The sequence below is a fragment of the Exophiala bonariae genome, assembly GCF_035927105.1.
Source record: "Exophiala bonariae strain CCFEE 5792 chromosome Unknown scaffold_30, whole genome shotgun sequence".
NCBI lineage: Eukaryota > Fungi > Ascomycota > Eurotiomycetes > Chaetothyriales > Herpotrichiellaceae > Exophiala > Exophiala bonariae.
In genome coordinates this window covers 304,747-317,589 of record NW_027042505.1, presented here as the reverse complement: position 1 = coordinate 317,589, position 12,843 = coordinate 304,747, and the positions used below count along the sequence as shown (strand labels likewise).

Sequence of the window (12,843 nt, the reverse complement as noted above, 5' to 3'; positions counted from 1 at the left end):
GCTCCCCTCAAAACGCAAGAGCTCTCCCCAGGTTTCAATTCCGAGGTAAAAGATTCAGAAGCTTACAACCTCCAATGCGGCGAATGGAATTGGCAGAAACCGATTGAAGCTGGCAACCAGAACCGCGAAACCCGGATCAACTGTCAGTTTTGCTAGCGACATGTGGTGTTTTTAGTTGTGAATAACTCCTCATGTGAGTGGTCACAGTAGGAGTGTCTAGAGGGGAACTAGACCGCTAGCGCAAACTCCAATCTCTTGGCTGCCGGCCTTCGGCGATACATTTCACTGACGTGTAACTCACTCCTCCTTCCTTGTCTGACCTGCAACTCGTATCATCGTCGAGGCCTCCTTTCGCGACCTTGATCTTTCGGAATCACGGTTGCGACGACCTTCCCTTCTACCGCTTTCGGTTCATCATGGATCGTTCTCTGAGCAGCCGCGACCAATCCACAGACCGTCCGAATGACACCTTCCCTTCCACCACTTCCTCACAATTCACCCATTCTCAGTACCCATTGTACCCACCTCCAATTGACGCGGAGCTGACAATGTCCTCCAACTACCCTGCCATGCCTCAGTCCTACACACAACAACTACACGACGCCAGCAATGATGATAAGATGGATGCCAGCCCGTCTCAGAACACTTTTGCAGTCAACACCAATGGCGCAGGCAACGGCGTCGCGACAGACCCAGCTATGGCTCCTCCGCAGACTCCCAATGCGCAAGCCCTTGTAACCACGGCGTCGCGCTCTATGGTCGAAGATCCGTCGGACACACCCATGACCGGTGACAAGAGAAAGCGCTCAAAGGTTTCGCGTGCCTGTGATGAGTGTCGACGGAAGAAGGTAATACTGCTCATCCAATTCTCACTTCACCATCGAGGACCATCTCACTCATCCTCTGCAGGTCCGCTGTATCAATCCACCCTCCGAGGACGACGAAAACGATGGCGGTGTTCCCAAGACCTGCACCAACTGTGAGAAGGCTGGTACTGTTTGTGGTTTTGAAAGAAAGCCTATGAAGCGAGGCCCGTCGAAAGGGTAAGCCCTATTTCTACCATGTGCTTCCCCAGCCGGTTCACCTACTGACTGATTCTCGATCCATGCAGCTACATCAAAGATCTTGCCGATCGTGTCCATAGCGTGGAACAGTTACAGGCTGCCCATCTTCGACAATCTCTCGACATTGGCTCTACCTCCGTTCCATTCGACCAGGTAGCATTCTCGCCCGAGGAAACACCCACAAGTCGCACAAGATATTCCTTTTCCAACGCTCAGACTCCATTTGCGCAATCAGAGTTCCAGCGAGATAGGATCCCTAGCACTGGTGCCTGGGGTAGCAACCTTCCTGACCTTCGCTCTCGTGACCGTGGCAGCCTTGCAATTGCCCCTGATCAAACCCTTCCTCCTTCGGGCAACGCACCTGACTCAGACCTTGGTAAGAATAACGCTGTCTACACTGACAAATCCTTTTGGTCCGATCTTGATGAAGCTCGTCCCGCAAAACGCCAGAAAACCGACGATTCACCTGATAACATGGAATCCTTCGACCTCAACGAGGCTCATTTGAGCCAGTACTATAATCACATCCATCCACTTGTTGGCTTGCTTCCTGAAGCCAAGACTGTCATTCGAGTGATCGAGAATGCAACTGTCAAAGTCTCTCACGCTTTTGTCACTGCTCTCGAATTGTTGCCTGGTGTTCCTTCAGGACCGACTGTGAACGGCGATCATAACCAAGACTCTACTACTCTATCTCAGACCTCAGTCACAACAACCAAAACCTCTTTCAAATCCAGTGCGTTCTCCAGCTTTGACGAGTTTTCAAAGTGGCTTTCGGCCAAGCTCAAGGACCATCCTGCCGATCGTTCTGATGACGACAATTTGGCGCTCGTGTGGACTTGTCTTTTGGTGGGACTTGCGCTTGAAAACGATTTCAATGGAATGATTTCTGATCCTCTTCTGACTGCGGATTTTCTCAGCCAAACCTTTGAGGTCGTCAGCTATCTTGTCGCAGATACTAGGACCCCAGCAGAGTCATCCATCACTGACAACGAAGACTTCTTGGGAGTGGTCCAAACTGCTTACAACGTCAATTTCTTGCTCGCCACCACACACGCCCTTGGCAGTGGTTTGAAACCCTATCTCAAGGCTGACCGCAAGCTTTCTTCTGTCAACAAGACCACCTACGTCAGCCCTGAAGCTGCCTATGTCACCTTGTTTTCAAACACTGTGGAAATGATCTTGCCATTCATGGAGATTTCACATGAATCATTGGGCTTCTATCCTTTCAAATGGCTCAAGGGTGCCGTACTGTATGGCCTGGCCCATTATCCGACCCTCGATGAAAAGAGCGCCATCGTCCGTCAGATCAATGCCTTTCTCGCAGTGGTAGTTCTTCGCAACAAGAAGGATATTGCTACAGAGGAACTCTTTATGACGACTAATTTCTTGGGTAATTTCATGGCTCAGAAAGGCAGGGATACGTCAGAATCCTCTCCTTATAATCCTATCGATGTTCACTGTTATGCATTGGCCACTATCACTCTCCTTGAGATCACCTTGACCAGTGGTAACCCCTTTTCTCGCACCGGCAGCAAGGAAACGATCGAAGAGCTTGAGCCTATTCTTCAAGGTATCTCCGCTACATATCATAAGCACCACGCTGGAATTGAATGGTTCTATGCACCTGAGAACGGAGCCAATGATGGTTACACTACGACTCATTGGTCTGATTGCCTCTTGGGAGCAATCAAACATGCGAGAGCAAATGAGCCCTCCGAGTATGAGTGGAGCCCAGATGATCGTATTGTCCCTGCATTTGATCGTCTGCTGCGTCGTGGATACTTGAACGTACTTTCCTTGTTCCCTGCTCAGTCGGACTGAGCGTTTCTCAGGCTCGTCTATGTCCTCGACTTATTATGTCATTGGGCAGAAGAGCATGGTAGCTTTTCCAGAATTGCAAGCGGGTAGCGAGGCGCTTTGTGGAGCGTTGTAATGATGTCGAACGAGCATGATGAAGGGTTGACTGGACAAAGTGAGATTAATCAGATGGTTTCTGATGAGACTTGAATGCCCACCCACCACCAAGCCTTACTGTACAACAAAGAGCTTTTTCCAAAATCCCGAAGAGTGAATACCGGGCGTCCCAAACGGACATTGGTTGACTGTACATTAAAAGATAGGATCAAAGCATAATGTACTTACGTACGCGTGAGTTTGCCGTTGAGCAGCCAATGATCAAATGTAGCTATAATTCAAGCCCTTGTCTTTCCTCTAGCCATGTGAAAAGTTGTATCACAGGCCTCATGTTGCCAAACATACGCCAAAGTACTTGCAATAATCATAGCTGTGCACGTTGCGTGCAGACTCCGTGTTCATAATACACACATCTTGACTACTGGTACTTGAACCTACCTATGAATCTGTGATTTATGCTACGATAGCAGGCCAAGTACTGGTGCCATGAGTGAGTTTAAGGCTCTTTGCAGTTCACTATCCATACCCTACCAATTACTAAGTACTAGGTACTAACTAAGTACAAGATCTAATGATCGTACCACCTGGTACTTACCTAGTACTAAGTGCTAAGTAGTACTTGAGCAGATTGACTAAGTCCGTCACAACCTCCAATTGTGTGCAAAGTACTTTCTCACGGCTTCTCCAAGTTACGCAAATTATCACCACGGCTCAGTGGTACGACAAGGAGAATCTCTTCCCTCTCAAGTACTGAGTAGTACTCCGTCATTCAGGCCTTCGATTGAGCCCCCTTGCGAGAGATTCTGCCTTGAAAGACTTTGCGTAAGCAGTGTCAGTTCGCGAAGCAAGGTTGGCTTCAAGTTCTCAAGATGTCTCCCCCCCCAAAGATCAAGGTCACGCTACAGCAAATAGCGAAAATGATCGACCATTCTCTCCTCCACCCAACCATGACTGATGAGGAAGTACAGGCTGGACTCGACATTGCGCGAAAATACCAGACCGCAACTGCCTGTGTCAAGCCATATTCGATTCCCCAAGCAAAAGCAGCACTTGAAGGGTCTGGTGTTCTCGTCTGCCCAGTCATTGGATTTCCAGCCGGAAACAGCACGGTGGAAGTCAAAGTATTCGAAGCCGAGAAAGCAGTCGAGGCCGGGGGCAATGAGATCGACATGGTGGTCAACATCGGGAAAGTCTTGAGCAAAGACTGGGAGTATGTGGAGAAGGAGATCCGTGCGGTGAACACGGCGGTGACGAGCAAAGGCGCGATCTTGAAGGTCATCTTCGAGAACGATTTCCTGCAAGATGAGCACATCGTCAAATTGTGCGAGATCTGCTCGTCTCTGGACGTGGCATTTGTCAAGACCTCGACCGGCTACGGGTTTGTCAAACAGCCCGGTGGACTCTACTCGTACAAAGGCGCTACAGTGCCGCATCTGAGGCTCATGAGGAAGCATTCCAAGGAGGGTGTGCAGATCAAAGCAGCCGGTGGAGTGAGGACGTTGGATGATCTGCTCTATGTCATGTCCCTTGGTGTTACGAGGATAGGGGCTACTGCTACGGTGGCTATCATTGAGGAAGCGCGGGCAAGGGGTATCGGTGACACTCCAATGGAGGTGGATGTGAAGCCCATGGCTGGAGAAGATGATGGCCCAGCATATTGAAGTGGCCTCACGCTATGAATCGAAGTCTTGTCATAAGACTCGTTTGGAAAAACTGTATTCCTCAAGGTTCGATCCAGTACTCATGAGGTACCACCGTTCCAGTCTGTCTGCCTTGGTTACAGGTCGTCGAACTTGGAAACGCTGGAGAAAATTTATGTAATCGTGATGACTAAGAATATGCGATGTCTTTTCTGCCATGATCTACCGTACAGTAGGGTGGAGGATGTGGGTGCAGAACGTCAGCCTATTTTTGTGAGGGGGAAACATCCTGGGAACGACTTGAAATTCAGTTGGAGAAACCACGATCTGGAAAATTGCAGAGTCCTAAAAGTCGACTGACCGCCCTCACTACCTCGATTACATTCTCCCCGTGCCTCGAAGCTCGAGTCACTACATGCTTCGCCCCTTCTCCAATCGACCCTTACCTCTGCTCCAGAAACGATCATTCAAATCTCGAGGATGGAAGGTCAAGCAGAAGCCGGAAGTCAAGAGCGTTCCGCCGGTTCCATGGCTGACTCGGGCCCAAAAGATCGCGATATTGGACGATCAAACTCGGCTCGCTTTTCGCGCGGAAACTCCAGAGGTGGTCGAGGCAATCGTCCGGGTAAGAAAAGAGATATGGGTCGAAAGGAATGGGCGTAAGTCTCACACATCTCATCTCATCTCATCCCAGCGCAGATGTCTTGCTGTTTTAGAAAGACAACGTGCCAGAGGCTGACCTTTTGCTAAGCAAAAATAAAGTAGACAAGAGACAGCGGAACGATGACGAACAAGCGACCAAGAGGCAGCGGATCGACAAAGGAGAAGCCCCGCTACCGATCCATGCTACCAAGTTCAGTGATGAGGTCCTCGCAGCGGAAGAGAGAAGACCCAAGAAGAAAGTTGCAGTCCTCATTGGATACGCAGGCACAGGGTACAGAGGCATGCAATTGTGAGTTTCTAGCGAGACATCGATGAGGGTAAGAGAGAATTACAAGCTAACAAATTATAAGCACTCACGACCACAAAACAATCGAGGGCGACTTATTCCAAGCATTTGTTGCAGCTGGTGCTGTTTCCAAAGCCAACGCGGACGACCCAAAAAAGTCATCTTTCGTCAGATGTGCTCGGACCGACAAGGGTGTACACGCAGCTGGCAATGTCATCTCCCTCAAGCTGATCGTCGAGGACGAAGATGTCGTTCAGAAAATCAACGAGAATCTTGTACCACAGATCCGAGTCTGGGGTTTTGAAAGAACAAACAACAGCTTTAGCGCATATCAGACGGTCGACTCGAGAATATACGAATACCTCATTCCCACGCACAGCTTCCTCCCTCCTCATCCAACCACATTTCTCGGAAAACAGCTCGAAGAGTGGGCCGCGAAAAAGGATGATGTTGAAGCATACAAGAAAAGACAGAAGGAAGTCGAAGGCTATTGGGAGAAGGTCGACGAAGAGGTCATCAAACCAATACTAGAGGAATACGACCCAGCGATCAGGGATATCCTAGAAAAGGCTTTATGGCTAAAAGGAGAACAGTCGCAAGATGTGAACAAGGGAAGTCTTGAAGCAGACACACCTCCTCCTGACGTCGAAGGGGAGCAATCGACAGGGTTGGGAAAGGATAATCTTGGAGCAGAGAGTGCTGCTGACAATAAGACGTCGCAATCCGTACAGGATGTGCCAATTGTCGATGGAGATACTACCGATGTCCAACAGCCTATCGAAGACGAAGGTGAGAAACCCTCACCAGAGACGATTATCCTCAACAATGCCACAAAACGTCTCCGTCAAGCGTATGTCACCGCAAGACGCACATATCGTATTCCAGAGGCACGGCTCAAGCGCATTCAAGAAACATTGAATTTATTCATCGGAACTCGAAACTACCACAACTTCACCATTCAGAAGAGTCATAGTGACCCATCTGCCATGCGAGTGATCAAGTCTTTCAAACTCAATACGGAACCGATCCTAATTGACGGTACGGAATGGTTAAGCATGAAAGTCCACGGGCAGAGTTTTATGATGCACCAGATTCGAAAGATGGTTGGTATGGTGGCACTGATCGTACGATGTGGGTGTGATCCAAAACGACTAACAGAAAGCCTGGGTTCGGAAAGCATATCAATACCCAAAGCACCAAGTCTGGGCCTGCTTTTAGAACGGCCAGTCTTCGACTCATACAACAAACGGGCCAAGAACGAATTGAGTAGGACACAGATTGACTTCGACAATTACAAGAAGGAAATGGATGCATTCAAGCAAGAACAAATATATGAACGGATGTACAGGGATGAAGAAAAGGATAATATCTTTGGGAATTTCTTCAACCATGTGGACAACTTTCCCAGTCCGACTTTCCTGTTCGTTACCAGTGGAGGCATCGAAGCTACCAAGATTCCCATCAAAGCAGGTGGGAACAAGGACGTTAATGATCTGAGCACTGCATTGGTCGATGGAGATGAAGATGCTGATGGCAGCGACGCCGATGAGGGCGTCAAGGACGCTCATGGCCATGAGGGCTAGGGTTTGAAATTCTTTTCATGATTGTGGTGATAGCTAAGAAACTCATCTGATGCATAGAGATAGATGATCAATTAGGGCATGTCTGTCTGTCCTCTCAAATAGCTTAGAACTTTCAGACTAGTGGTCCGCCGTCCCTTCACCTTTTGGACATCGAAGTATTAAGACATGCCCTCCTCCTCTGTCTACTCAAGGAACCTCGACAACAATGCTCGCTTCCACGATCGACTATCAAAATAATCAGCTCCATGCTTCCATCTGGACCGAGAAAGAGAACTCTTGACTCACTGGTACTCCTTTCTTCGATTTCGTGTCGTGACTAACACTCTCATACTTGACATGCCCCTCCCCACCCTGTCCGCCAGCCTTGACATAGGCCAGATACTGTGGCGCCCCAGGATAATCCGTATTGTCAGCAAGCACGACCGAACCCTTGCGAAACAGGGCCAGCTCCTCACAAAGCTGTAGATCCGGCAAGTATGCCTCCTCCCAGTGATCGAGGAACAAGACATCGACCTGCGCAATGGCCGACTCCTCTTGAAGTTTCCGGATCAAGTCCGTCGATTTACCTTGCATGACGGTCACGATATCCTGAAGGCCCGCCAATTGCACAAGGTCACGGGCGATCTTGACAAAGTTTTCGTCGAGCTCGAAGGTGTAGACCTTGACGCCCTCGGCGCTGCCGCCGTTGAGAGAACGCAGGATGTCGCCCCACGCGATCGCCGAGTTGCCGATGTACGTACCAGCCTCGAGGAGGGTTTTCGGCGGCGATGGCATCGACGCGAGGAGACTTCGTGATTTCTCGATCTTGACCGCCGAGTAAATGATCATGCGCTGTTTTTGGGTGAATTCTTCGATGGCTTGGATGATCGCCTGCGGGCTGTTGCGGAGCTTACTCTCGACATCGGGTCTTGCGAAGATATAGGAGTGCAGGGCTTCTTCGCGTCCATCGTTGAACTGTGGTTGTGCTATTGTGAGTAGGACCGCCGCCGGCCGATGAGGGGCAGCAAAGAAAGCATGCCGACTTACAAATCCGGCTGAAGACGCCCTCGGCGTCGAACCTGGTGCCATTTGGATACTTGGTCTCAAATCCTCTGTAATTGCAGAGATTACTTAGGTACTAAGTACTCACTTAGTGTCTATGCATTTGTAGTGTCGATGAGCTTATACCAAACACTAGGAATGAAGTGATGAGGGGATTTTTGAGCAATGCTTCCTCAGGGGTACTTAGTAGCGATAAAAATTCGAAAGTGTACTTACAATACCAGAATTCCTCAATTGTTACTCAGGAATCAGTTTCCAGTTACCTACAAGTATAGCTTACTTTCTAAGTTCTCTGCTCCGCTATATGAGTCACCCGTTTACAGCGTAAGATTCGGCCGATTTGGCTCGGTCTAAATTTATTAAAAGCGAGTATAATATCAATATTAGATAACTAGTACTAAGTAGTAATTACGTATAGTGGTATAGACAGCGTCTTACGTACTTAAATTTATTACTAATCTTATAGGTACTAGATTATAATATAGCTTACCAGAATATATAAGATTAATTACTAGTAGTTGTTAGTGATTAATCCTAGATAATATACTACTAACTAAAATTATATTTTCGTAATTTCTTTAGTAAATATTTACTTAAGGCGAAGTTTACCTCGTACGAAACGTAATAGTTAAGTATCGAATCTATAAAGATGCTAAGTTATATTTAAAGCTTTAACGAGACTAGGTTTCTAATGACCTAGATCTCGTTTATACTAGTAGTAATAAATTCAAGGAACATTAGAAATAAGTTATAGTAATTTAAGTTAGTTATTAATTTATAGCTAAGCTATATTGCCTTTTATAATAGTTACTAGTAAAGTATTACCTCGGATTATAGCCTCCTTCTATTCGACTAAGTTATCGTATGTATAGTGAAAATACTACCTCTAAAAGGAGGTAAGATCAATAAAAGAGACTCAAAGAGCTAAAGTATTGAAAGTATACAGACTCGAAGCCTTAGAGGAAGGCAAGACTCTATACTTCGGGCCGATATGCTTTACCTACGAATATCGCTTAGGAGGTAAGCTATCGCCCCTTTATCCATTGCTATCTTATCCTGAGGATGCATGGCCTGTTCGCGCGCGCAGCGTGTGCCGATTAGGTGATTTGGCAGTCCTTGGTACTTGTGCCCTAAATCATAGCGATTTGAATAGATAAATAACGACTACGGCTAGTCTTAAATTAAGTAACTTGAAGTTAAATACTTTAAAGATATAGCCAGTACTCATGGTCGTATAAAGGGTACTACTTATCGTCTATTAGTACAAGACGGCTACGAAAGTCCACTATTTAGTAGATGTCTGATTCAACAGAATTGTTACATCGGGAAGCAGACATTTGAAAGAAGGAGTCAGCCGGTGCTATAACGCAAGAAGCACACGGGTGAGCGACTGTTGAGCTCGTGTGAAAACTTTCAATTGATCGTGGCTTGGAAGAGAAAGCTCAAAGATGAACGGACCGGACCATATGTTTAACCCCTCAACGCAGCACGAATTGCATTCCTGATAAGGCTAGTGTGCACGACGCGTGTTCCGAAACTTTGGTTCTTTCAGAGCTTAGTAAGCTCTTGTAGGGCACCGCAGTCCTAAAGCCTCCTTAACACGCCCCGCGTCAAAAGTGAAGTGAAGGAACGCCCTGTGCGAGCTTAAAAAGCTTCAGTTGAATTGAATTTCTACACTTTCACCGGAGCTTTTCCGAGATAGTGGAGCTCAACATCCCGATTATTTACAGACAGATTTGAAGTACTTATATTTCTCTCAATTTTATATGTTAGGAATTAATATAAAGCCTTACAAGAGTACTCTTTCAGCTGCTATTTCCCTACCCATCATCATCTAACATTACCATTCACCTTGTCATGGTCTATTGTGGTAAGCCTTCGCAGGCTTGCGAACGCTGCCGGAAGCGGCGCATCAAGGTTGGTTCTCGCCTATACCGGAAGCTCTGCCTCGCTCATGTTTCCCAACAGTGTGATAAAGTGCCAGATGGATGCAGCCAGTGTAGCAGAAATTCTAAGCCATGTCTAGGCTATCGTGATCAACAAGACATTTTGTTTCGAGACCAAAGCGAAGAGGTCATGCGGAAAGCTAGGATGAATGACCAGTCGTGTGGACAGCAAAATCGCGAAAGACTGCAGGAACGGCATACTTCCGGGCCCAAACTACATTTGAATGTGCTCGACCTTAGGTCGATTGTCGATGAGAATCCAGAGAGAGATAGAAATGATAGAGAGCCTTCAGCTGAGCACGGCAAGGCAAATGTCATTTCACGAGGTCGCCAGGTAGGATCGACTGCGCAGGCATTCAGCATCTGTGCGCAATTCTGCACCCCGAGCGTTAGCCATGTTGAATCATACTCTGCCATGGATAGAGCGCGAGTGATTCAGTGTCTCAACTATTGTCAGTTCTCTTCACTTATCCTTTGATAGTAGTGCATGTAACTAACAAACGTCAAGATGTCAAGTTTTGTGGACCAAATTATATCTGGCGGAAGGAAGTGATCACGACCGGTACAGTTCAGGCTTTCGCAAAGGACTTTTTCCAAATGTCAGTGGCCGAGCCTGTCTTCCTCGAGAGCATCCTCGCGATATGCCAAGCGGATTTTGACCTCCGTTCTCAAACGAGTTGCCAACCGTCCAGAGCTACGCTGCAACATCGTTCCAAGGCCTTGAGACTGCTAAGGCAGAAGCTGTCATCTAAAATCGCACTTGACGATGGTGTGGCACTCGCGACAGTGGTGGCGATGCTGGTCTATGAGATGGCGACCGAGGACTGGACATCATATGCGATTCACTTAAAGTATTTGAGGTTGGCTATGCGCTCTCATACAGATGCTGAAGCCCTAAGATGGCAAGGTTGGTTTGCATATTCATATTCGTGGGCTGAACTCCGTTGGGCGACTCACGAAGCCCGTGAAACGAAAGAGAATAGGGCCGAAATGGGCATCAACTCAGAGCTCTATTGCAAGACCATCCCAATTCCAGTGGACAACAACTTATATTTCTCAGAACTGCCGGAAGGTTTTCAGAAGATCGCCATGTCAGGCCTCCTAGGCCCAGAAGTCAGACAGTTTCTTGGAGAAATGACAAATTGGACGAAGCATTGCCAAGCTCTCGGCCCAAGCTCTAGCGGCATTGGGGAACTTAACTTACGTGGCTTTAGACTTGCAGAGAAATGTGTTAGCATCATCAGCATACGTAGCCTGAGGCAAGCGGAACGTCTTATATGTATTGCAGCGACAGCATATATTCTCTCCCTTCTTGAGGGACCTGCAGGCCATTCCCGAGGGCTAGAGGATCTAACCGCCAGTCTTGATTTATACAGTATTGAGGTCCTTGATGCAGATTGTCGCCTCTGGGTTGCCATGTCGGTGGCAACTGCCAATGACACTTTCCCTGTGAGACTACCTAACCGATGGATCCTCTTGGATCAAGTCTTGGAGCTGGAGAACACACGGCGTCAATGGTCCCACGTGGTTCCGGTATTTCGACTTTTCTGCTGGTATGAATGCCACGCAAACCGGTGGAGACAGTGTTGGGATACAGCTCTACAGCGGAGATTCATCAGATCGTAATGATATGGCTTATAGATCGTAACGCCTGTTTCGTAACTTCAAGCGTCAAGTGTTCATCTTAACAACCTCATCACAACTAATTTAGGGTGGGCCAACGCCAGTCTTGAACTACTTAAGCATATCGGGAGTATCATCCGTGTCAAGTGCGTTCCAAGAAAAACGTCATGGATCACATCACCAGTGCCTGTTTTACTTAGTGCTCAGGCTGCAAAATACCTCGACAACAGCCATCCAGTTTTAAGAGTTTTAGATCTTGTAGCAAGTGCCACCGCGCTTTCGTAGTCATAGGAGATAAAAGCATTACTGACCCAACTGATATAACTTCACTCGCTCAAGAAGTGGACATTCAGCTCTTGAATATGCTATGGCTTTGCCTTCATCGTGGCTAGACGATATTGGCAACCATACTGAGTCTGTCTTGAGATGGAAATGCTATACTTGGAAATATCATCATGTCTCGCAGCTATGGAATAAAATTCGAATGATTGAAGGAACCTTTGCTTATGTTCCTCAATTTCTTCCCAATCTCTTCAAGGCAAGTACTAAGTATTTTGAGAGTGCAACGGTCGCGCCAGGTTGCCTCCCCGTGTGTGACTACTCACTGTGACTGGTGGAACAAATTTACCGTCTCCAGAAATCAGAGAACATAGTTCGACAGACTATAACGTGTTGGAGGGCAATTTAGAATGCCACACCTCAGATCCGATCTGGACTAGCATTCAGCATACTGAATATCAACAATTTCCCAAGTTTTTGTTCGTGACCATTAGACTATCGAGGATGAAGCAAAACCAAGACGAGGGGATAGTTGTTGTGATTCCTTTATATCATCAGATTTGGACTGGCCACCATTACAGCTCTTTGGTACAAGTGCATTGGCAAGTTTCAATGGCTGCAACAGAGAGTATTGTGATGTGAAATGATGTCAGAGTATGAAGGATCGTTGAAATATATCACTAGAGCGCATCATACATGGTGTGCAAGACTATCACCTTGACAATTTGGTTTAGAATGTTGAATTAAGCAATCCAAATGCCTTCACTTGGACTATGCAGCAAGACGCGTATTTGGCTACAT

General features: G+C 47.3%; 5 protein-coding genes across 5 annotated transcripts; 4 read left to right on the top strand and 1 right to left on the bottom strand.

Moving 5' to 3' along the window:
* Positions 1-416: 416 nt before the first annotated feature.
* LTR84_008286 (uncharacterized protein) lies at positions 417-2,888 on the top strand (the record flags this gene model as incomplete). Its single annotated transcript, XM_064851833.1, has 3 exons — positions 417-848; positions 910-1,043; positions 1,112-2,888. 3 exons carry the CDS (start codon positions 417-419, stop codon positions 2,886-2,888), a joined length of 2,343 nt encoding a protein of 780 aa, XP_064702074.1.
* Positions 2,889-3,850: 962 nt separating this feature from the next.
* On the top strand, positions 3,851-4,642 carry LTR84_008285 (uncharacterized protein; the record flags this gene model as incomplete). The annotated part of the gene is made up of 1 exon (XM_064851832.1): positions 3,851-4,642. The coding sequence occupies one exon, from the start codon at positions 3,851-3,853 to the stop codon at positions 4,640-4,642; it is 792 nt and encodes a 263-aa protein (XP_064702073.1).
* Positions 4,643-5,101: 459 nt separating this feature from the next.
* Positions 5,102-7,153, top strand: LTR84_008284 (uncharacterized protein; the record flags this gene model as incomplete). Its single annotated transcript, XM_064851831.1, has 3 exons — positions 5,102-5,280; positions 5,373-5,573; positions 5,635-7,153. The coding sequence occupies 3 exons, from the start codon at positions 5,102-5,104 to the stop codon at positions 7,151-7,153; spliced, it is 1,899 nt and encodes a 632-aa protein (XP_064702072.1).
* Positions 7,154-7,390: 237 nt separating this feature from the next.
* On the bottom strand, positions 7,391-8,221 carry LTR84_008283 (uncharacterized protein; the record flags this gene model as incomplete). The annotated part of the gene is made up of 1 exon (XM_064851830.1): positions 7,391-8,221. The coding sequence occupies one exon, from the start codon at positions 8,219-8,221 to the stop codon at positions 7,391-7,393; it is 831 nt and encodes a 276-aa protein (XP_064702071.1).
* A 2,064-nt stretch (positions 8,222-10,285) lies between these two features.
* Positions 10,286-11,766, top strand: LTR84_008282 (uncharacterized protein; the record flags this gene model as incomplete). Its single annotated transcript, XM_064851829.1, has 2 exons — positions 10,286-10,592; positions 10,649-11,766. The coding sequence occupies 2 exons, from the start codon at positions 10,286-10,288 to the stop codon at positions 11,764-11,766; spliced, it is 1,425 nt and encodes a 474-aa protein (XP_064702070.1).
* Between the last annotated feature and the right edge of the window lie 1,077 nt (positions 11,767-12,843).